A 24,255-nucleotide genomic window follows, 5' to 3' on the forward strand; every position below is an offset into this window, starting at 1 on the left:
GGTCCCTCAACCTCCCTAGGGGACAGTTAGGTCAGGCAAGCTCCAGCCCACACCATACTTACAGCCAGGTCACAGCACGGATGTGCCGCACTGAAATCAGCACAACATACAGCTGGACAATTTCCATCTTCTCGCTGGAGAAATCTTAACTACAGCCCCTCTGCCTTAGCTGCACAAATGCCTTTCTCTCTTCCCCAGCGCCTGGTGCCAGAGAGTCACTCCCAGGGCAGTCCCAGTCCAGCACTGCGGAGAGCAAGTACCCCCACCCTCCACAACAACCATGAGCTGTCTCTGGGTGCTGTCAGCACGGGAACCCCGGGGGACAAAGAAATCTCCCAGGTTAGCACTGTAGGGGCATCTACAGCGCCACTGTCCTCTAGGGATTGCGAGACATCACTGGAGGGTCAGGAGCATGGGACAGGGGCTCCACAACAGCTCTCCCAAAAAGGTAGTTCACATGGTGGAGTTCAGCATGAACAGCAAGCAGCCCCTGTACCCACAATTCCACATGCAGATTCTTCAAGTCCACTCCTCGGATGAATGCTTTATACTCTTGCTCTCTCCCCGCTGCAAATCACGCTGCCCACAAGCCAGCAGGGGAACAGAGTGAGATCCTATTGGTAACTAATAGGCTCCTCTATGCAGTGAGGTCCCAGTAGCACCAGTCCGCTGTTGCATGGTGATTCAGTTCTCTGGCATCTTTTTCTACCACCAGTCCCTTTGGGAAGCGAGGGTGAGTCCCAGTGCTGGTTTCCAAGAGTGGTGCACAAGGAGACTTGGTGCTGGTCTGGGCCTCCTTCACCTACCAGCTGTCTTTCTTGGTGACGTTCTCTCGTCTGGCTCCTCCGGGCTAGAGATTCCTCTTTTCTGTCCTGCAACCCTCATGGCTACAGCAAACAGACACAGCTCAGGCTGCTGCTTCTGGCTCTCTTAACTCTTTCCCTGGCAGCTCTCCCCCACCCCCAGCAGCCTGAGGTGAAGGGACAGCCCTGGAAATGGGGGGGGGGGTAATACCTCTCCCTGAGTGGGCTATTTGTGCAAACTGACATGGTCTAGGTTGGTAAATATGCCCCCCTCCAAAAAAAATCCTGCATTGTGGAATCACTGAGGGATTAGGCAAATTTAACCCTTGTGTGCTGGGAGCAGGAACATCCTGAGAGAAAGTTTTTTCCCCTAAACAGGACTGGGAAACGCCCACCCTCCTGTAGGCTAAGGAAGGTTTAATTCCTCATGTAGTTAGTTACAACTGGCTATACCTCTGACTCTGGCTGAGGTCTCATGTCACACATATGAGAGAGTCTTTTAGTCACAGGCTTTACTGAAATTGCCCGCCATACAAACAGGGCTGGATAGTGCTCTGTACTATGGGTCCCTCTTGCAGCCCCCTGCCCCCCAACTCTCATGTCTCCGTCTCTCTGTTTCTCCTTCCCTCCTCCCAATCTTGGTTTCATCTGTTCCGAGACTGAACTCCCAGGCCAAAGACATGTTGGGATCTGCAGCTCCAGGGTGTAACCTCCAGCACGCCCCCAGTAAGCTGGTCTTACCTGCTGCCAACTCAGACAGGGGGCGGGGAGGTGAGGAAATGCAGGTGGTTATGCTGCTTTTCCTGGTGAGCTGAGGGTCCATGATACAGCTTCCTGACCTTGCCTGGGACAGCACAAGAATGGCAGTTCATGGGCTGAAGTGTCAGAAAATCAGAGAGGTAGGTAAAACTTTCCAACAGGGACAGCAGAGAACTATGGGCCAAAATTAGGGACCCACAAAGATCCCACTACCTGGAATGCACATGGTGGGGCATGGGCTGCTATGCTCAGCTGAGACAACTGTGTGTGTGGGGGGGAGGTTGTTCCCACATAGGGGTTAAAGACTCTCACTGCCCTGTAAGGGGTGAAGTGCAGACTCCTCCCCAGTATCGTGCGTGCTCTCTCTCTCTCCCCCTCCAAGCCTTTAGTGGGGCTGGATTCTCAATGGTAATTCAAAAGACACTAAAAGTAGTAAGAACAAAGATCCCAGCAACAAGGAAGCAGGAAAGGGGGTTTGGCTCAAAAAAGCAAGCACTAAAATGAATCTGGATGAGATCAGTGGCTGGGCTGTCATTGTATCCTCGCAGGATTTATGAGCAGCAGAGACATATATCCCCAGAGTGTCACCCACTGAATCAGGAGGCAGTGACAGCCAAACAAGGGCCATACAGAATGAGAAAAACAAACACAAGGAGGAACATCCAACAGGCAGAGGAGCTGGACAAGCGCAGCAGAGAAAGGGTCCAGGCAGTGATGAGCCCACAGGGGCTGGGAATAGCTTCACAGCCCCAGAAGGGGGTGCTCTCACTAAGGCAGGTGGCAGTGACAGACTCGTTGGGGAGAGAGCATAGGGCTCAGAGTATGGCAGAGGGGAGTGTCTCCCTGGTCCCAACAGCCTCCCCAAGGTGAAGGGCACAGATACTACAGAAAATGAGATCACAGTGCTAAACGGCACCAGAGATACAGAGGCTATGGAAAGAGGCAGAAACCTCTCCTACTCTCCCTTGCATCCCCCGTTCTCAGGCTTCCTGCTACCCCTGAATTTCCACCCTCCAAGCATTGCACAGAGTCTCACATCCTGCAACTGATTCAGCCTAGTGCCAGTTTAGTGTGCAATTAGTGACAACAGACCCATGCTGTGGGGTCAATGGGACGGATGCTAGTTGTTCTTTCCTCCTCCTCAGTCCCGATCCTTGCACTATCTACATCGCTCCCTCTGGCCCTTCTCCCTCTGCAGCAGTTCCATTCCAGGGATACACAGCTGGCTTTGCTCTCCAGGGGTCTCATTCTTTAGTGCTATGATTACTGGGAGCCCAATGCACTGATAGGAGTCTCTGGGCCCATGTGTGCAACAATTGCTGGCTAATGATTAATTTCTCCTCCATCTCATTTCCTCCCCATTTGTCACTCTCATCTACAGCAGCTGGGAAAATCCATGGACAGGTAACTCCCCCCCTCCCCCATTGATCATGAATGACTGGGAAGAGGGGGTGAGTGAGGAGGAGAAGCAGCAGTAATAGCAATGGGTCAAAAGTGAAAGTGTCCATATGTTTCCAGTATCAGGGGGTAGCCATGTTAGTCTGTATCCACAAAAACAACGAGGAGTCTGGTGGCACCTTAAAGACTAACCAATTTATTTGGGCATAAGCTTTCATGGGTAAAAAACCCACTTCTTCAGATGGCATGTTTCCAGAGTCCCCATGTTTCAGGGAATCTGCTGCTGTGATCATAACCAAGGGAGTTACTTATATTTCACAACTGCTTTCACTTCTGCTTTCATAGAAGCGTGGCTCAGCAGGCATACCACCTGCAGACAGCAAAGTCCATTTGCCGGGGCCAACACAGCAGGGGATCAGGAAGAAGATAGAATAAGAAAGGGAAATGAAGGAGAGAGGGAGAGAAAAACAGAAGAGAGTGTAAAGCAGCCACATGCAGAGAGTTAGGGCGGGAGTAGTGCCTCTGATGGAATACTGTGTGCAGTTCTGGTCACTGGTATTCACTAAAGACTAATTCGCTCTGAAACAGGTGCAGCAAAGAGCTACCAGGATGATCAGGGAAATGAAGCACCTAATCTTATGAGAGAAGACTGGAAGATCTTGGCTTGTTTCAGACTTCATTTTGTTAGGCTAGAGGAGATAGGATTTCTCTCTGTAAATACATATCAGGGGTGTAAAGGGAGGGAGAAGAGCTATATAAGCCAAACAGACAATGCTGGCACAAGAACAAGTGGGTATAAACTGCCCGTGAATACATTCAGGCTGGAAATCAGAAGAAGGTTTCTAACCACCAGAGGAGTGAGGTTCTGGAAAAGCCTCCCAATAGGAGGAAAGGGGGAAAGAAACCTAACTGGTTTTAAAATGGATCTTGATAAATTTAGGAATGGGATTATATGACAGATTTGCCTGTAACAGCAGAGGACTGGACTCAGTGACCCAGCAGTCACTACCTTCTTGTCCTACATTGGATAAGAGGTACAGGGGCTAATTTCCTATCTGCCTTTCTACATCCACTTTGTTTCTGCTCTGCCGTCAGTTTTGATTGCTTAATTGAAGTCTCCACAGTGGATGTGGTCATCAGGACAAGGGCATTCACCTGCTTCCAGCTCTGCTCGAAGAAAGGTAAGGAGACAGGAAGCGAGTTTTGGGGCAACAGACACAAACAACCCTTTGAGTATGTGACCAGAACCTGCCCTTTGGGCCTATAAATATTGTGTGCTTCTCTCTGGTGATTTAGGGCAGTGGTTCTCAATGGGGTATATCAACTCACCTAGATATTTGCCTAGTTTTACAACAAGCTACATAAAAAGCACTAGCCAAGTCAGTACAAACTAAATTTTCATACAATGACTTGTTTATACTGTTCTATAGACTGAACTGTAAGTATAATATTTATATTCCAGTTGATTTATTTTATAATTGTATGGTAGAAATGAGTCACCAATTTTCCAGTACTAGTGTGCTGTGACACTTTTGTATGTTTATGTCTGATTTTGTAAGCAAGGAGTTTTTTTAAGTGTGGTGAAACTTGGGGGTATGTAAGACAAATCAGACTCCTGAAAGAGTACAGTAGTCCGGAAAAGTTGAGAGCCCCTGATTTAGAGAACTAGAAATGAAAATGGGAATCTCAGCTTGCATGTCAAATACAGGTGTTTAGGCCTTTGAGTTACAAAAAATGTTGATAATGTAATTGACTCAAATGGGGTGCTGAGGTTGAAGTTCATTAAGTTTCCTTTTAGACACAGGATGATTCATACACACCCTTCAGTGGTCGAGGGTTGGTGGTGTTACCGACTTACAATTTTATTACAAAATTGTGATATTTGGTGTTTTTCTTAAAGCTCCAGCTCCTTAAGGCAATTGATCAGAGAAACCCAGCTTTCATTTAATTTTATTTTTGTATACATATGTATAGTCCCCATGGTTACAGCGAAAAGCTGGAAAATGTGACTTAAGTATAACCTAAAGACTCAGAAACCAGGTGGCTTGCACTGTACATTCTGTCAGGCAAGATGATCTAGTAGTCCATTCTGAACTTAAACTCAGTGATTTGGGGGAGGGATAGCTCAATGGTTTGAGCATTGGCCTGCTAAATCCAGGGTTGTGAGCTCAATCCTTGAGGGAGGCCATTTAGAGAATCTTGGGCAAAAATCTGTCGGGGGATTGGTCCTGCTTTGACCAGGGGGTTGGACTAGATGACCTCTTGAGGTTCTTTTCAACCCTGACATTCTGTGACTCTAAAAAGCATCCACAATTTATTTGACTTTAAAATAATGAGATAATTTAAAATAATCTCATGATTTTTTGGAGGCTGATTCCAGGGTTTTTTAACTCCTGGGTTTGGAAATATTAGATCAGCCTTTGTGAAAAACCACATCCACAGCTCACTGCACAAGGGCATTCTCAGGGACAGAGTGGTATAAAGAGACTTTATTGAAACTGAGTGTCGGAGCATAGATTGCTGCACCTGGTGCAGCGGGGAGACACTGCATTTTCTCCAGAAGACTTTACTTTGTTTCTTTCATTTGTTTTCCTTCCTCTAAGATAAAAATAGTTTGTTTTGCTCTTGGCACAGTGTGTTGGTGGACATGAGCGTGTCAGAAGGCGCATGCAGTGTGTATGGAGACAGATAACTCCTCTGTAAGCCCTATTTTCATAAGCGAAGCAGGGTTGGTGTGGTCAGAGCTTTGATAGACCATTTTGCAGTGATTGCTGTGGGTGAATCAGAAGGGTGTATGCTCCTCCAAGAGTCGGTGCTTATCCCAGTGCCTCACTATGGGGCCAGAGATTACTACGCAGCTGGAAATATCTGTTTTAGCTTAATAACAGATACCTTTACCCTTTGTGGTCATTAAATACCCTTTGCTATCCTGGTCAAATACACACTTAGGTTGATTCCATTTTGCCTTCCTAAATTTCCCCTGTACTTTGAATTGGTTACTGGATGCTCCTTCACTCCCTGTTTTAGACTTGTGCTGTGTTGCTGTTAAACAGCTACTTTTGTCATACTCCAGCGATAGCTGCATGTCAGGGCAAGGTGATTCCGGCTTACTCTTTGTCTTTTTCACTGGTGTGGGTAGTGTGTGGCTCTGTTAATTGTTAAGTGCTTTGGGATCCTCAAGTGAAAGCAGCCACTTACATTATTGATGATGATGATCTTAGTCAAGTGGCCTCTGCACATTCACACTTGGAGATCCACTCGAAGTCCAATAGACCAGTGGTACCTTCTGGAACCATTGCCCATTGAGAAGCCTGTTCACCCCCTCCCTCACAGCTCTATGCAGGCAAGGGTATAAAATGGGGCTGCACTTTCCATATGCCTCTGTTCCTTTCAACTGCAGACCTGGAGCCTCTGCCCCATTCTGTCATTGACTTGGTTGATTATTCTGCTGACTTTGAAAATGTTTTTGCAACCAGTTATTAGATAATTACTATAACCTAACCTTAAATAAGTAAAATTTTAGACAACTTCTGGCAATACATAAAATTCCTTTTGCGGCCATACCTGTGACTTACATTTCCAGCAGGATACATAATAACAGACCCCATAGTGAAGTGATCCAAGTTCCAATGCTATGCATCTCGTCTATGGGTCTTTCCTACTAAGGATACACTTGTTTGGTGCCCAGCATGCCTTGGTGAGGCAAACACCCCATCTCAGTGGTCTGCATATCAGCCCTTTTCTCCATGGGCAAGTAGGTGAGACAGAGCCAGCATCAGGAGGTACTAGCAGCTAAGTTGATTCACAAGGGGGAATTTCCAGCACTGCAGTGCCTTGCCCCCAGTAGAATTCCCAGTCCCTAGTTAGGCATCCAGGCTCACTTTACAATGATGGGGTGAGTTAGGCACCTAAGAACTGGATTCACAAAAAGCCAGAAAGCTGAGCAGGGAGCAGCCTAGCCAATAGGAAATGCTAAGGGAGGAGTGGGGCCATAGGCACTTACCTGTGGGCTGGAGGGAGGGGCCTATCTCCACGTGGGATTCACAGCCATGAGCCCTATCCTGGAATTAAGCCCCTAAGCCAGGTCAGTCCTCTTTCAAGAAGAAACTGAGGTGACAATCACAGTGTAACCTTTAGGCTGGTGGTTAGGGCACTCAGCCAGGAGATGGGAAACCCAGAATATGTTCCTCCCTCTGCCTGACCTGGAGCCCAGGGATGCTGGAACAATTTGTATAGTGGGGGTGCTGAAAGCCATTGAATCAAACTAAGCCCTGTATATAATGGAAACCACTTCAAGCCAGGGAGTGCTGCAGCAGCCCCCATACCACTAGTTCCAACACCTACAGCGGAGCAGGAATTTTAACTTGTGTCCCACTTCTCAGGTTAATGCCCTAGGCCAGGGGTGGGCAAACTATGGCCCGTGGGCCGGATCCAGCCTGCGAGCCATTTTAAGCTGGCCCGTGAGCTCCAGCCGGGGCGGGGGCCGCACCATGCGGCTCCCAAAGCTGCTGCATGGGCCTGCTTCAGCACTAGCAGGGTCAGGGGCTCCTCCACGCATAGGAGCCACAGAAGGGACATGCCACTGCTTCCAGGAGCTACTTGAGGTAAGCGCTGCTCAGAGCGTGTACCCCTGAGCCTCTCCCCCTGCCCCAACCCCTGCCTCAGCCCTGATCCCCCCTCCTGCTCTCCAAACCCCTCAATCCCAGCCTGGAGCACCCTCCTGCACCCCAAACCTCTCATCCCCACCCTGGAACCCACACCCCCTCCAGTGCCTCATCCCCAATTTTGTGAGCATTCATGGCCCACCATACAATTTCTATTCCCCGACGTGGCCCTCAGGCCAAAAATTTTGCCCACCCCTGCCCTAAACACTAGGCTAAAGGTTATAATGGGAGCATCCCTACCTCCTCCTCTGTCCGTTTTGTGTGGTTTAGATGCGATCAGAGCATGACTACTGGATTGGGCCCTGAAGGCCGGATAGGCAGGGCAGTTCCTAGTTTGTGAATCCTGCTAGGACTTAGACATGTTAGGTGCTGAGCTGCTGGGTAGTGTCAGGACTTGGCTAGCTGTGTACATGCCCAGATGCAGAAATTTTAGATGTCTTGGGGACTATAGCAGAATAAGCTTAGGGTATGTCTACACTACGAAATTAGTTCGAATTTATAGAAGCCGGTTTTATTGAAATCGGTTGTATACAGCCGATTGTGTATGTCCACACATAAAATGCTCTAGGTGCTCTAGTCGGCAGACCGCGTCCACAGTACGAGGCTAGCGTCGACTTCCGGAGCATTGCACTATGGGTAGCTATCCCACAGCTATCCCACAGTTCCCGCAGTCTCCGCCGCCCCTTGGAATTCTGGGTTGAGATCCCAATGCCCGGATGATGCAAAACAGTGTCGCGGGCGGTTCTGGGTACATGTCGTCAGGCCCCTCCCTCCCCCGTCACAGCAACGGCAGACAATAGATTCGCGCCTTTTTATCTGGGTTACCTGTGCAGACAACATGGAGCCCGCTCAGCACAGCTGAGCTCACCGTCACCATATGTCCTCTTGGTGCCGGCAGACGTGGGACTGCATTGCTACACAGCAGCAGCTGCTAACTGCCTTTTGGCGGTAGACGGTGCAGTAGACTGGTAGCCTTCATCGGCGATCTGGGTGCTGGCAGCCGTGGGGCTTGCCTTTTGGCAGTAAATGGTGTATTATGACTGTTAGCCGGCCTATTACAAGTCGGGTCATCGCACGTTAGCAGAGTCTTCCCCGAGCAGCCGATTGTGCAATAGGCCTGAAGACCATCGTCATACACCGCCCCGTATTTGCTGCCAAGCACCCAGAAAGATGCCGAGGGCTATCAGTCACGCTGCACCGTCGTCTTAAGATGTAAAAAAATAGATTTTCTCTGTATTCATTTGCTTCCCCCTCCCTCCGTCAAATCAACGGCCTGCTAAACCCAGGGTTTTCAGTTTAATCTTTGGGGGGGACCAGTCTGTGACAGTTGTTTGTGTCTCTCCCTGATGCACAGCCACCGTTCTTTATTTTAATTCCCTGTGCCTGTACGCCATGTCGTCACTCGGCCCCCCTCCCTCCTTCCCCTAGGCCGTCAGATACTACGTTTGCGCCACAGCTCGAGCCGAGAAGCGGTTCGCGCCTTTTCTTTGAATTCTGGGTTGAGATCCCAATGCCCGGATGATGCAAAACAGTGTCGCGGGCGGTTCTGGGTACATGTCGTCAGGCCCCTCCCCCCTCGTCACAGCAACGGCAGACAATAGATTCGCGCCTATTTACCTGGGTTACCTGTGCAGACAACATACCACGGCAAGCATGGAGCCCGCTCAGCTCAGCTGAGCTCACCGTCACCATATGTCCTCTGGGTGCCGGCAGACGTGGGACTGCATTGCTACACAGCAGCAGCTGCTAACTGCCTTTTGGCGGTAGACAGTGTAGCATGAGTGATAGCCGTGGGGCTGGCAGCCGTAGTGCTGCATTGCACCAGCCCCTTCCAGGCGATGGTATATTATGACTGGTACCCATCATCGTCATACTGGTATGGCTGTCAATCATGGCCACCTGGGCAGACATGCTACTGTTTTGATGATGACGGTTACCAGTCATAATATACTATTTTCTGCCAATTGCCCAGTATTGTCTGCTAAGCACCCAGAAGAGGCCGAGGGCGATGCTGGGTGCTGGCGGACGTGGGGCTGGCAGACGTGGGGCTGCATTGCTACACAGCAGCAGCCCCTTGCCTTTTGGCAGATGATGGTATTTTATGATTGGTACCCATCGTCGTCGTATTGGTATGGCTGTCACTCATGCTGCAGCGTCGGCTGCCACCTTAAGATGTAAAAAATAGATTTGTTCTGTGTTCATTTGCTTCCCCTTCCTCCGTGAAATCAACGGCCTGCTAAGCCCAGGGTTTCCAGTTTAATCTTTGGGGGCACCATTCTGTGTGACAGTTGTTTGTGTTTCTCCCTGTTCCTGTACCTGTACGCCATGTCGTCACTCGGCCCTCCCTCCCTCCCTCCCGCCCTCTTTCTCCTGGTCCATCAGATACTACTTTCGCGCCTTTTTTCTGACCAGGCGCCATAGCTAGCACTGGGATCATGGAGCCCGCTCAGATCACCGCGGCAATTATGAGCACTATGAACACCACGCGCATTGTCCTGGAGTATATGCAGAGCCAGAACATGCCAAGGCGAAACCCGGACCAGGCGAGGAGGCGATTGCAGCGCGGCGACGAGAGTGATGAGGAAATTGACATGGCCATAAACCTCTCACAAGGCACAGGCCCCAGCAATGTGGAAATCATGGTGTTACTGGGGCAGGTTGATACCGTGGAACGCCGATTCTGGGCCCGGGAAACAAGCACAGACTGGTGGGACCGCATCGTACTGCAGGTATAGGACGATTCCCAGTGGCTGCGAAACTTTCGCATGCGTAAGGGCACTTTCATGGAACTTTGTGACTTGCTTTCCCCTGCCCTGAAACGCCAGGATACCAAGATGAGAGCAGCCCTCACAGTTGAGAAGCGAGTGGCGATAGCCCTGTGGAAGCTTGCAACGCCAGACAGCTACCGGTCAGTCGGGAATCAATTTGGAGTGGGCAAATCTACTGTGGGGGCTGCTGTGATCCAATTTGCCAGGGCAATGAAAGACCTGGTGATAGCAAGGGTAGTGACTCTGGGCAACGTGCAGTCAATAGTGGATGGTTTTGCTGAAATGGGATTCCCAAACTGTGGCGGGGCCATAGACGGAACCCATATCCCTATCTTGTCACCGGAGCACCAAGCCACCGACTACGTAAACCGCAAGGGGTACTTTTCAATGCTGCTGCAAGCCCTGGTGGATCACAAGGGACGTTTCACCAACATCAACGTGGGATGGCCGGGAAAGGTACATGATGCTCGCGTCTTCAGGAACTCTGCTCTGTTTCGAAAGCTGGAGGAAGGGACTTTCTTCCCGGACCAGAAAGTGACCATTGGGGATGTTGAAATGCCTATCGTGATCCTTGGGGACCCAGCCTACCCCTCAATGCCATGGCTCATGAAGCCGTACGCAGGCAGCCTGGACAGGAGTCAGGACCTGTTCAACTACAGGCTGAGCAAGTGCCGAATGGTGGTGGAATGTGCATTTGGACGTTTAAAAGTGCGCTGGCGCAGCTTACTGACTCGCTCAGACCTCAGCGAAAAGAATATCCCCATTGTTATTGCTGCTTGCTGTGCGCTCCACAATATCTGTGAGAGTAAGGGGGAGACCTTTATGGCGGGGTGGGAGGTTGAGGCAACTCGCCTGGCCGCTGATTACGCGCAGCCAGACACCAGGGCGGTTAGAGGAGCACAGCAGGGCGCGGTGCGCATCAGAGAAGCTTTGAAAACGAGTTTTTTGACTGGCCAGGCTACTGTGTGAAACTTCTGTTTGTTTCTCCTTGATGAACCCTCCAACCCCAACCCCCCCCCCGACCCGGTTCACTCTACTTCCCTGTAAACCAACCACCCCACCCCACCCTCCCCTCCCCTCCCGCTTGCAGAGGCAATAAAGTCATTGTTTTTTCACATTCATGCATTCTTTATTAGTTCCTTACAGAGGTAGGGGGATAATTGCCAAGGTAGCTGGGATGGGTGGGGGAGGAGGGATGGAAAAGGACATACTGCATTTTAAAACTTTAACTCTTATTGAAGCCCAGCCTTCTGATGCTTGGGCGATCATCTGGGGTGGAGTGACTGGGTGGACGGAGGCCCCCCCACCGTGTTCTTGGGCGTCTGGGTGAGGAGGCTATGGAACTTGGGGAGGAGGGCTGTTGGTTACACAGGGGCTGTAGCGGCGGTCTCTGCTCCTGCTGCCTTTCCTGCAACTCAACCATACGCTCGAGCATATCACTTTGATGCTCCAGCAGACGGAGCATTGCCTCTTGCCGTCTGTCTGCAAGCTGACGCCACCTATCGTCTTCAGCCCGCCACCTCTCCTCTCGTTCATGTTGGGCTTTTCTCATCTCCGACATTGACTGCCTCCACGCATTCTGCTGTGCTCTATCAGCGTGGGAGGACATCTGCAGCTCCGTGAACATCTCGTCCCTCGTCTTACGTTTTCTCTTTCTAATGTTCACGAGCCTCTGCGAAGGAGAAACATTTGCAGCTGGTGGAGGAGAAGGGAGAGGTGGTTAAAAAAGACACATTTTAGGGAACAATGGGTACACTCTTTCATTACAAGGTCGCATATTTCGGCTTGCAGGCAGCCATCGTAGGCCACAGTGTTTTGGCTTTTTTAACCTTCTTAACATGCGGGAAAGGTTGCAAACAGCAGCGCATTTCCCATATCAAGGATGAATTGGGTTGTCCATTTAAAATGGGGTTTCAATGTAAAAGGAGGGGGCTGCGGTTTCCCGGTTAACATGCGGCACAAACACAAGTAAACCCCCCCCCCACACACACACACACGATTCTCTGGGATGATCACTTCACCCCTCCCCCCCACCGCGTGGTTAACAGCGGGGAACATTTCTGGTCAGGATAGCAGGAACGGGCGCCTCTGAATGTCCCCCTTAATAAAATCACCCCATTTCAACCAGGAGAGCTTTCTGGAGATGTCCCTGGAGGATTTCCGCTCCATCCCCATACACGTTAACAGACTTGCTTGCTTTTTTTTTGTAATGTTTACAAATATTTACAAAGTTACACTCACCAGAGGTCTCCTGTGTGCCCTGAGGGTCTTGGGTGAGTTCGGGGGTTACTGGTTCCAGGTCCAGGGTCACAAACATATCCTCGCTGTTGGGGAAAACGGTTTCTCCGCTTCCTTGCTGCTGTGAGCTACCTACAGTACCTCCATCGTCATCTTCCTCGTTCCCCGAACCGTCTTCCCTGTGTGTTTCTCCAGTGAGAGAGTCATAGCACACGGTTGGGGTAGTGGTGGCTGCACCCCCTAGGATCGCATGCAGCTCCGCGTAGTAGCGGCAAGTTTGCGGCTCTGCCCCGGACCTTCCGTTTGCTTCTCTGGCTTTGTGGTAGGCTTGCCGTAGCTCCTTAATTTTCACGCGGCACTGCTGTGTGTCCCTGTTATGGCCTCGGTCCTTCATGGCCTTGGAGATCTTTTCTAATACTTTTCCATTTCTTTTACTGCTACGGAGTTCAGCTATCACTGCTTCATCTCCCCATATGGCGAGCAGATCTCGTACCTCCCATTCGGTCCATGCTGGAGCTCTTTTGCAATCCTGGGAGGACTCCATGACGGTTACCTGTGCTGATGAGCTCTGCGTGGTCACCTGTGCTCTCCACGCTGGGCAAACAGGAAATGAAATTCAAACCTTCGCGGGTCTTTTCCTGTCTACCTGGTCAGTGCATCTGAGTTGAGAGCGCTGTCCAGAGCGGTCACAATGAAGCACTGTGGGATAGCTCCCGGAGGCCAATAACATCGAATTCCGTCCACACTACCCCAATTCCGACCCGCAAAGGCCGGTTTTATCGCTAATCCCCTCGTCGGAGGTGGTGTAAAGAAACCGGTTTAAAGGGCCCTTTAAGTCGAAAGAAAGGGCCTCGTTGTGTGGACGTGTCCAGGCTTAATTCGGTTTAACGCTGCTAAAGTCGACCTAAACCCGTAGTGTAGACCAGGCCTAAGAAACCAGGTCTGGGATCCCTGTCAAACTCTAACCCTGGATATGGGGCAAAAAAAAGTTGGTTCAGAACTTGTAACCATGTCCTGTCTATGGTTCCAAAGGTTGTCCTGCTGAGAGAGGTACTCTGCTCCTCCCCCAATTCCATCCCTTTCTAAGAACTCAGGGTTCAGCCCAAAAAATCCTTCTGATCAGAATGAGCTGCATTCTGCGAAGCAGAGCTGAAACCTTCATGACCAAACATGAGTTGTCTCTAAAACAGTCAGTAGCAGACTAGATATTTCATAAATTTGTGTGGCAAGGTTACAATGCCAAATCCAAGAGATTCTGCTGAACAGCAAGCTCAGACAGTCAGTAATGGATACTTTCTTCCTGGATTGGGGAACAGTCCTCTCAATGCCTTTCACTAATTCCTCTAATACAGTAGTTTTCAACCTGTGGTCCGTGGACCCCCAATTGTCCACAGACTAGTTCTACGATTTCCAAGAACTTTGAAATTGTTTAGGTGTCTGCAAATGGGGGAAAAAGGTTGAAAACCTCTGCTTTAATACCCAAGGGTACTATGGAGAATCAGAGAGGACAATCCATTGCACCAGTATGGACTAGACAGTGGTGGTATTCTGACTTGCTGCAGGTCTATCATGGGAATCCTCTGTTCCTCCCAGTTTCGCTGGATTTACTAATTCAGAGGGAGACACAGATTCAACATCCTAAGAGTCTCTCCATCTTGCTGCTTGGGCTATGGGACTTCGTTGCTCAGCCCAAGTTCAGGGGATCCTTCTGAATTCCAAAAAAAGTTTTTGCTGTGGATGACCAATACTAACCTCTCTCCGACAGCAGGCCCAATGTCAGCAATCCTGTAATACATATTACATCTCAAATCACTGGAACTATCCATATCTTCAGCAAAGGTTCACCTTGCAATTATTTCAGACCATCATCTAGACATGGACAACAAGAGTATGTATAGTCACCCTATAGCATAGTACTTGAGAACTTTCCCACTATTGGAAGTTTAGCGTCAGCAACTTCATTTTCTTATGACAGTAGAAGCCCTATTACTAGATATTTTTTTTTCCTTCTTCCCCCTTTCTCCTGGGATGGCTCATAAGAGACCTTGAAAAGAGTCAAGAACAGGAACTGGGGGTCAGAGCTGGAGTAAGGAAACAGGAGTGAAGTCGAGGGTCGGAGCCAGAGTAAAGAAATAGGAGACAAGCCAAGGGCGAGTTAGGAACTGGAGGTCAGTGACGGAGTCAGAGTTGGGAGTCAAGCCAAGGGTCAGAGTCGTAGTCAGGAATTGATCCAAGGGTCGGAGCCAGGGGTGGGGAGTAGAAACAGGGATCTAGAACAAGGCAGGAATTGGGAGGGAAGGCAGGGTCTGATGTAGCAGCCAGCCAAGGATACACCTACTGGCTCAAACAACTCTTTCTGCCTCCTTCTGACTTAAATAGTGTATCTGAGCCAATAGGAGAGGTCAGACAGCTTCTCCAATTAGGAATTTCGTGGGTGGTGCTTATGGTGAGCTAGGGTCCACCAACCCCACTCCCTGCTGGTACCAGGGAGCTGCCAGGTGGTAGCTGCGGTCCGAGGCCTGCCTGGGGACCCACAGACCTGGGTTTGAGACTCATGATCCCTCATAACACTCCCCACTTAGGGTGCCCTCCAGTTGTCAGTGGGCTGGGTTTTCCAGGATGGTTCTTGTGGAAGGTCTTTACTAGGTCGGGGCATGGACATTTTCTGTGGGTTACCAGGAGCATTCCTCGGGACTGTAACCCTTCCAATCAAATAGCAGAGTTTACCCCATTTCATTCTTGTATCAAGGATATAATGGATGACATATCTGTCATGGCCTTGAACATGTATTGGTGGGGGTAGGGAGAACGGCCAGTTGAGAACAGTGAGAAAACATGTCCTGTATATGGAGCTTTAGAAGTGATACGAGAAACACTTGGTGGATTTGCAGGGATCAGGGCAGGAGGAGTTCAAAGGTAAGTGGACTGATTTGGCAGCAAATTCAGTAGGCGGTCAGGAACTAGTAATTCAGTTTACAAGATGGCCTGTCTGCATGCAGATGTTTGGCTGAAAGCCACACCATCTGACCTATGGAAAAAGTGGACTGTTCTTGTTATTGACGGACTGCATATTGCTTGTTGCTTCTTCTGGCCTCCTCTAGGTGGGTTTTCAGATTATATTGGTCCAATGGATCTGTTGCACTCAATCAAAAGCTGCAGGGTTGTGGGAAGTTGTGGGTAGTTCTTGATTTAAAAACTAGTGTGGCACCCATAGTTTGGGGTGGAAAAAGGAGGGGGGGCTTTGTCTTGTAGACCAGTGTTTCTCAAACTGGGGTCCACAGACTCCTGTGGGTCCATGAGGGTACTCCAGGGGCTCTGCTGATCAACTCCTCCCCCTGCCTCCCAGCACCTCCTGCACGCGGGGGATCAGCTGTTGAGCAGTGTGCAGGAGGCGTTGGGAGGGAGAGGGAGGAGCAGGGATGAGGCACATTCAGGGGAGGGTGCGGAAAGAGGCGGGGAGGGTTGAGGCCTTGGCGGGGGGGGGGGGGGGAGGAGCGGGGGAAAGTGAAGTGGGGGCAGGGCCTGGGACTGAGTCGGGGGGGCTTGGAGATCTGCAAAATTTTAAATCAAAATGGGTGTTCTTGGTGGCTTCCTGGGAGGAGGGCAGGCCAGTGCAGGGGATGAAGGGCAGTAAGGGGGGTGATGTGCTCTGAATACATTGGGATGAATTGCCAATAGAAATTCATGAATGCCAGGAAGTGCCACAGTTCTCAGATGATCTGTGTAGCTGCCTAGTCAAGGACTGCTTTCACCTTATGAGAGTCCATCTCGATACCCTTGGGGATAAGATGAACCCTAACAATTCTATGGATGCCTGTCCAAAACCACATTTCTTCAACTAAGGGTAGAGGCGATATTGGCATAGCCTTCCAAGGACAGAACGGACATGCATGGTATGTTGCTCAGCACTGTCTGTAAGTATGTCATCCAGATGTACCACCACATACTGGTCCAGAATATCCCAGAACACACTGTTAATAAAATGTTGAAATCTGGCAGGGCCATTGGTTAAACCAAAAGGCATCACAAAGTATACAAAATGTCCATAGTCTTTCAAAAATGCTATCTTCCGCTCATCCCCAAGTTATGTGCCTATCAGCGGTCCAATTTTGTGTCTATTCAGGCATCCCCCACGTGGTCCAATAGTTTGGGAATTAGAGACGGGGTACCAGTTCCTAACAGTGACCTGATTCAATGCTTGGTAGTCCACGCAAAGTTGGATGCTACTATCTTTCTTTTTAACAAAGAGGATTGGTGCCCAGTAGGTGAGGTAGACTTGCGAATAAAGCCCTCAGCCCAATTCTCCTGCAGGTAGGTTCACAGGGCAGCCACTTCAGGTTCAGATATGGCATAAATGTAACCAAACAGAATTTTCACTCCTGGCTGCAGTTCACCTGGGCAATCATAATCCCTATGCAGAGGCAGGATGTCTCTTGGGGTTTTGTTTGTTTTGTTTTTCAAATACAGTGGCAAAGTCACTGTACTGGAGAGGAAGCTGAGGCTTGGGATCAGCAGGTGAGTGTGTCAGACCAGCTACTCCGGCTTGTGACCATCAGGGCTCTACTATGTGTTCTCTGCTTCCTGGGGTCAAGCAGTGCTGCCAGCAGTATTCTGAAGAGAAGCTGGCCTTTCATTCATGCTAGTGAATGAGACGATTATGAAGGGTCAGACAAGAAATTCCCAAGATCAGGGGAAAATGGGGGGAAGTGAATGGCACTGAACTGCAGCATCTCTTGGTACACTTGCACAGTGACCTCTACTAGGTCTGGAACAGGCTTGAGCCTTAGGGAAATCTGTAGGGTCTGGACTGCATCCAGATCAATAGTCACCCACTGCACCCAAGTTAATGAGGGCCTGCTGCAGAGAGATTGGAAGGGAGCACTCTGGGACATATAGCTCATCCGGTACTTGCAAATGTGGTGTTGGTCGATGGAAAGCATGCTGAATGCCAGCTATGGCAATTGCTTGACACTCAGGAATGTTTTGTCAAGGTGCTCAGGCCAGCGCCCTTTACCAGGCCTGGGCTGGCTCATTTTCCTAGTTCTCTCCTATCTGGGCTCCTCAAGGAGCAATCAGTGTTGCATGACCCAGTTCACCACCGTAGACAGGTTAAAATGTTGCCAGCACTCTCTTTACTTGTGGGCGAGTAGTCAGCAGCCCAGATCGACTGGCATGGGCTCAACTTGCAGAGTGGGACCCAATAGCAGTGGGCAACCTATCTTCTTTTTTCCTGCTGTTCATGCAGCCAACTGTCAATCTGGATGACAAGATTGATAAAGGCACCAGATCCGTCAGGGTCCCAACTCTAGCCAACTCCTCCTTTAACCTGTCCAGCAGGCCCCCCTGGAACAGCAACCCTGCCTTACTCCACTCCATGTCCAATGTGAGCTGGCAGAAGTGTCCTGCATAGGAGGCAGCTGTGCCTAAACCCCTGTCAGAGTTTCTGCTCGGCAGAGAGAGCGCACAATTTGGGTCACCAAAGATGGTTGATAGTGCCTGCTAGAAAACGTCCCAGCTAAACAGCACCTGACCACTGGCCTGCAGTGTGGAGAGGCCCAGTCCAACACCTCTCCAATCACCAGTTGACTACCTGGCCTACATTGGCCTGGTCGGACGAGTATATTTGAGGGCAAAGCAAGAACGATAGGCAGCACTAGTTCATGAAGCCTCGAAATTGGGAACGATCCCCACTGAAGCACTCCGGGAGGGGGACAACAGGTCCTGGCTCAGGTCAGGATGTGGTCAGTAGCGGGCCCGTGGTGCATTGTTCTTTGCACAGAGTTGATGGACTTGCCCCTGCAGTGACTGATTCTCAGCAACCAGCTGTGCCATCTGCACCTGCATGGCTTGGTTGTCTATTTGGAGGCAGGACACCTATTCATAGAGCACCAGCACTCCTTAGGGAAGAGGGCGCTCTGCTGGGTCCATATCTGGCTGGACCCAACTTAGAGGGGTTGGTGGGCTGAGCAAACTGTTGTAGACTGGAACATAGACAATCAGGCCTCATGGTTTGAGCAATGGTGGTCATGCCTAGTGACCAAAGCAGGAGTCAGAAGCCAGGAACTGGAGGTCAGTGATGGAGACAAATTTGGGAGTCAATCCAAGTGTCAGAGCTGTGGTCAGAGTCCAGCATTGAGCCAAGGGTTGGAGCCGGAGTCAGAGTCAGGAATCAAGCCACTGGTCAGAGCTGTGGTCAGCAGACAGCAGTTGGGGCTAAGAAGCAGGGATCTGGAACAAGGCAGGAGTGCAGGTACCAGGAACAGGACAGAAAGGCAGGACTTGGGAGTCAGGCGAGAAGGCAGTGTCCAGTGTAGCAGCCAGCCAGGGATGCACATAGTTGCTCAGACAAATTTCTGTGCCTCCTTCTGGCTTAAATTGTGAGTGTGAGCCAATCAGAGAGGCTGGACATCTCCAATTGGGAGCTTTGTGGGCGGTGCCTAAGGTGAACTAGAGTCCACCAGGCCACATGCCCTGCCAGTACAAGTGAGCTGCTGGGTGGTAGCTGCAGGCTGAGGACTGGCTGGGGACCCATGTTTGAGACTTGTGATCCCCCATACCTCTAGTGAGATCTGGGCAGACAAATCTTGAGGAAGAAAGAGAGGCTATTTACCTTACAATAACTGGATGCTTTTGTTCACATGAATCCCATGATCTGCCCTCCTTCCCCACTGATATGGAGTCCTTTAGTGGGATGTTTTGTAGTAGTGAAGGAACTGAGTGGTGGCAGGGGCTGCTGCACTCTTTATACCTTTGGAAGTGGGAACATATGCAAACTCAGAAGATGCTGCTGGCCAAAAATATTTTGAGCTCGTGAAAATGCAGCCCTTCAGTGGGATCTGCATGGAAAAAGCATCTTGAAGAATTCCTGTTATTGTAAGGTGGAGAACCTCTGTTTGTTTACCAATAAATGAATTTCCTTGATAGGAACCTTTGCATATTCACGTTAGCTGCCCGCTTCCCCTCTTCCTCAGAGCCCTGTTGCTCCACCAGGCTCTGAAGTTTAGGGGGGAAAGAACTGAGATGTTTAGGGTCCCCTGTCCCTCTTATGTTCTCATCTCCTGAATCTTGGGAACCCCAGGGGAAAGCGCACAGATGCTACAATAGGGATTGCTTGCAGAAGATGCCATTGGTCTGCTGCACATGCCCAACTGAGTTGTCTGATTTTGACCTGAGTGGTTAGCCATTATTCAGGATCTTGTGGGCCATTTCTGCTAGGAGGAGAAATTGAAGATAGTCAGGTACTTCTTTGATGAAATCCTGTTAATTTACCAAGAACATACAAAGTCCTGTTTTCCCTGACCACAGTAGGAATCAAACAGTAGGAGAGAGTTTATTTGCTCACAATTCCAAGCCTCTTTTTAGCCAGCGCTGTACCCAAGAGCTGCTCTCTCTCATAGCTTTTTCTCATGTGCATGCTACAAGTGCTTCCTTGACACCTTCTTCGTGTGCTTCTCTTGTGTTTTTTCTCCTGCTTTTCTCTCTCTCATATGTGTATATATATACACACACACACTGTTGCAATCAAAATAATCCCCCACCTCTGTGTTTTTATTAGACCTCTGGGAAACCCCTTGGACTGCACAGGATTGCAGGCAGTCTACTCCCTGGCCAGTGGCTTTCACTGTTCCAGCTATCACCAGACAAAGGTGATATTAAATTGTTCCCTCATTTAGTCTGAATGGGAGGTGGCAATCACACCCAACGGTTCTAGTGAGATGGTGTGTCTGCCTAATCCCCTGCATAACTCTGTATAGGCTCATCTCAAAAAAATATAGCCACTGATAAATAACCTTCATTTACTGCGTATCTTCATGTCTGCATGCGGGGAGGGTATGTGCATCAGTTTTTACCCTGTGGGTTTGTCTAGATTAGGGTAAACTGCTAAATTTGTGTCCTGGAACAAATGTTCATGGAGCACCTAGATTAGCATTTACAGTTGTGTTGATTGAAGTTAAAACAGGAGCACAAACTCTAATCTGGACAAACTTTTATCATTCTCTGAAGCTCAGGCTTGTTTTCAATAAGGGGAACAGTGCAGAAATTCAGTCAGAAATTATCATTCAAACTTACCTTAGACTTTACCCTGCCTCCCCTCACCACCCTGCCCCATCCCCTTCTATTATCTTTCTGCTCCTTCCCTTCTTTCTCTGTGTGTACTAAGGGCAGAAGCCAACACCCTGGAGCTTTTACTCATCCTTCTTGATTTTTCACTTTGATCAGGAACTGTGTTGTCATTCCACATCTGGCAAGAACCCGGCATTGCATCCACATCACCACAACTGCTGGAAAGAATCTGTGAAATGTAACCAGTGATTGACCTCCAAACCACCGATACCAGGAGACCCATTGAAGAGCTGGTGACGGAATCTGCAGAGAGAGAGACACCCATCCACTTCCGAGGGGCGGCAGGGAATGACCTGACTCCTGCTCCCCTGAGGGTAATGATCTTCCTCCATGCCTCTTGTTGTGCCCCATTTGCCTATCAGTGGCCTGAACTACATCACTGAGATCTCTACAGGTTCTGCTGAGCATGTCAAATGCCAGCATCTCTCAAAGTCTGGACCAATGCAAAGATTACAGCTCCAACCACCGGCTGCACCTGGTTGGGTACAGCTTGATCTTTGTGGCAGGTTTGATGCTCAATGCTATGGCACTCTGGGTCTTCCTGCGCTACCTGCACCTCAAGTCTGTGGTGAGCATCTATATGTTCAACCTAGCAGTAAGCGACCTGCTCTTCACACTCTCGCTGCCACTACGGCTCTATTACTACTCCAGCCAGCACTGGCCCTTTGGCAATTTCCTTTGCCAGGTGTCTGGCTCCCTCTTCCAGATCAACATGTATGGCAGCTGCCTCTTCCTCATGTGCATCAACCTGGATCGCTATGTTGCCATTGTCCACCCACTCCGCTGGCGCCACCTTCGGCGGCCCAAGTTGGCCCGGCTGCTCTGCCTGGTGGTGTGGGTGCTTATCCTGGTGGGCTCTGTTCCGGCTGCTGGTGTACACAGGTCAAGTTCCTGCATCAAAGGGAACCAGACCATCGCTCTGTGTTTTGAAAGCTTCAGTGATGGCCTGTGGCAGAAGGGCATCTTCCCACTGGTCATCCTGGCTGAAATCCTGGGCTTCCTCTTGCCACTGACCTCTGTGACGTACTGCTCAATTAGAATCTTCCAGAAGCTATGCCAGGCCAGCGAGACACAGAGCCTGCGCCAGCAGAAGACTATCCGCCTGCTCGTGGTGAATTTGGTGATCTTCATCATCTGCTTCGTGCCCTACAACACAACTCTGGCAGCCTACGGGATGATAAAGGCCCACGTGATCCAGGCTGAACCGCCAGTTCGGGACTCTGTGCGCCAGGTGCTTATTGTCACAGTGCTGTTGGCCAGCATGAACTGCTCTCTGGACCCCCTAATTTACTACTTTAGCACTGAAGGTTTCCGTAACACCTTCAAGAAGCTCCGGCGGGGCCAAGCATGGGACTCCGACACAGGGATGGCCAAGACTCAGGTCACAAAGACAAAACTCTATAGCGCACGCTCCAGTCTAGAAGCAAAGCAGTACCCAGTCGAAAACTTCATTCTCCCCAATGAGGACTTGCCACTGGCTCCTATCAAAATATTTTTGAATGGCCCAATCGAGGACTCTGAAATATAATCCTGGAAGTCACGGGGTTGCTGAGTTATAGGGTAGCCATAAGATGCCAGGAAGATTGTGGGAGTTGGCTAGAGTGTATGTACCCTGATCAAACTGGAGAAGCTTAGTAGGGTGGTAAGGAAATGTGAGAATGGTAAACTTGGTGATGCAAAAATAAATGATAAATTTTTTTACAACAAAATGAGAAATGGTGGAGAAATGTTTCTAAAACACTGTATTCCACTACAGGGAAACATACAGTGGGAAATATGTACCTAGAAAACACACACAAACACACACACACACACACACACACACACACTGCAATTTTATTTTGTTCTCTTCTACATAGGTTCTTATACCATGCTCATCATTGCAGTATCTGAGTGCACATTTGTTGTAGAGGTCTCTAGAACACCAGATAAGTTGTAGTTAGTGCTGATGTACCTAAAACACACATACTCCTAGGATGTATACTTATTGAAGATGTACTGAAGGTAAGATTTTCAAAACTGGGAGCTAGATGCACAAAGGGACTTAGATCCTCCCGCTCCCCTCACCCCACCTCAGCTGCCACCTACCCCCCCCCCTCCCAAAATACAGTTCGAGGAGGAGGAGGGTGATGGTGGTGGTGGTGTCCCCTCTGATACTGTGTAACCCAGTGGCTAGAGCGCTCACCCAAAATGTGGGAGACCTGGATATGAAGCAGGGACTTGAACATGTCTCCCAACTCCCAGGTAAGTGCCCTCATGACTGCAGTAAGTCTTTCTCAATCTACCCTGTTGAAGTTGTTCCACTAAACACTAAAATATTAATGAGGCCAGAGAGACAGTAAGACTGACTCATAGCCTAGTGGTTAGCACACTCACCTGGGAGTCCTGGGTTCCAATCCTGGCTCCAGTGAATATTTAAATATTTGAGTGACATACCCTATAACCTGGTGGTTAGGGTACTCAGCTGAGAGGTGGGAAAGCTGTATTCAAGTCCCTGCTCCACATCAGACAAAGTGGGAATTTGAACTCATGTCCCTGTATCTTGGGTGAGTGCCCTAACCACTGGGCCTTAGAGTATAAAATGACCACAGTTCATTAATGCACTTTGATTTAGTCCTCTTTGAAAAAGGAGTAGATCAAAGTCCATTAACCAACTTTTAATGCGAGTCAGCAGGAGCCACACAGATAGTTAATCTGTGGCAGTCTAATGCAGACTAGCTTCACCTCCCACTTGGCTGTGAACTAAATGATTGTGCAGAGAAGCCCTTCGTGAAAGAACATGCAGTCATTGTAGATGTGCATATATGTGCACACACACACACTCAGTATGTGCAATAGTTATACATTTATTCAGAACATACTTGAACCATTTAGAGGTTGTAAATGTATGCAGATGCCAGAGAGAATGCATGCTGGTTGTAGGTATACGTAGAACATAGCGAGCCTGGTTCTCATTTTGACTAAATATGTCTTCTCTTTGAGGAGGTGGTGTAAATGCCAGCATGAGGAGACATACCCAGACTTGCTCTGATGGAGCTAGTATGCTAAAAATAGAGGGTAGCCCTAGCAGCATGATGGGCTACATGCCCCAAGATGTGTCTAGCATCTCAGATGGGATTGTACTCGGACAGCTAGCCCCTCCCCATGCTCACGCCACTGTGTCTACACTTTATCTTTAGCACTCTAGCTCAACTAGAGCTAGTCCAGATATGTCTCCTTAAGCTGGAATTTACACCCCCAGCTCAAAGTGTAGACATACCGGTAGGCCTCTATACAGTACTCCGGCTGTGTAAAAGGCCCTTAACATTGTGTAACTATAATTTACACCCCACGTTAAGGTCCTTTTACACTGCCTGAGTGATGAAAAGTGGCCTTAGTGTGAATCAGTCCCAGAGTGTAATACATACAAAAATGTGTACTTATTCTAGGTGTACATAGGACACACTTACCAGAAGAAGAGGTACTGGAATATACCCCAAGTGTGTGTAATGGTCATGGATG

At 49.4% G+C, this 24,255-nt stretch overlaps 3 protein-coding genes across 10 annotated transcripts in view; 1 reads left to right on the top strand and 2 right to left on the bottom strand.

The window, feature by feature from the left end:
* Positions 1-24,255, bottom strand: part of LOC101944542 (protein Wnt-4-like) — a 73,560-nt gene that overhangs the window by 7,277 nt on the left and 42,028 nt on the right. The window contains exon 1 of one of the 2 annotated variants that reach the window (XM_024111150.3): positions 63-1,578. The exons of the other annotated variant lie outside the window; for it this stretch is intronic. Within the exon in view, the coding sequence (XP_023966918.1) occupies positions 63-127 (65 nt within the window). The 5' untranslated portion in view covers positions 128-1,578. Of the gene's footprint in view, positions 1-62; positions 1,579-24,255 lie in introns of those variants that run through there. 2 annotated transcript variants of the gene reach the window in all.
* On the top strand, positions 1,570-22,463 carry LPAR5 (lysophosphatidic acid receptor 5). Of its 7 annotated transcripts, none has more exons than XM_065585782.1 (3): positions 1,570-1,702; positions 4,056-4,141; positions 20,851-22,463. In XM_065585782.1, the coding sequence occupies exon 3, from the start codon at positions 21,161-21,163 to the stop codon at positions 22,280-22,282; it is 1,122 nt and encodes a 373-aa protein (XP_065441854.1). In that variant the 5' UTR covers positions 1,570-1,702; positions 4,056-4,141; positions 20,851-21,160; the 3' UTR covers positions 22,283-22,463. The 7 variants fall into 7 exon arrangements, with proteins under 7 accessions (XP_065441854.1, XP_005291348.1, XP_065441867.1 ...); XM_065585778.1 differs by lacking the exon at positions 1,570-1,702 and adding an exon at positions 2,897-2,966; XM_005291291.4 differs by lacking the exon at positions 4,056-4,141.
* Positions 11,618-13,174, bottom strand: LOC135981750 (uncharacterized). Its single transcript, XM_065585814.1, has 2 exons — positions 12,634-13,174; positions 11,618-12,087 (listed from the first exon to the last, which is right to left on the bottom strand). Exons 1-2 carry the CDS (start codon positions 13,172-13,174, stop codon positions 11,618-11,620), a joined length of 1,011 nt encoding a protein of 336 aa, XP_065441886.1.

Source organism: Chrysemys picta, chromosome 1 (assembly GCF_011386835.1).
Source record: "Chrysemys picta bellii isolate R12L10 chromosome 1, ASM1138683v2, whole genome shotgun sequence".
Lineage (NCBI taxonomy): Eukaryota > Metazoa > Chordata > Testudines > Emydidae > Chrysemys > Chrysemys picta.

Bases quoted from the DNA above. Each gene is read 5' to 3' on its own strand.
- LPAR5 (XM_065585782.1), top strand. From the start codon at position 21,161: ATGTCAAATGCCAGCATCTCTCAAAGTCTGGACCAATGCAAAGATTAC.
- LOC135981750 (XM_065585814.1), bottom strand. From the start codon at position 13,174: ATGGAGTCCTCCCAGGATTGCAAAAGAGCTCCAGCATGGACCGAATGG. The intron at 12,088-12,633 runs GTGAGTGTAACT...CTCCTCCACCAG, and splicing joins GGGCACACAGGAGACCTCTG to CTGCAAATGTTTCTCCTTCG.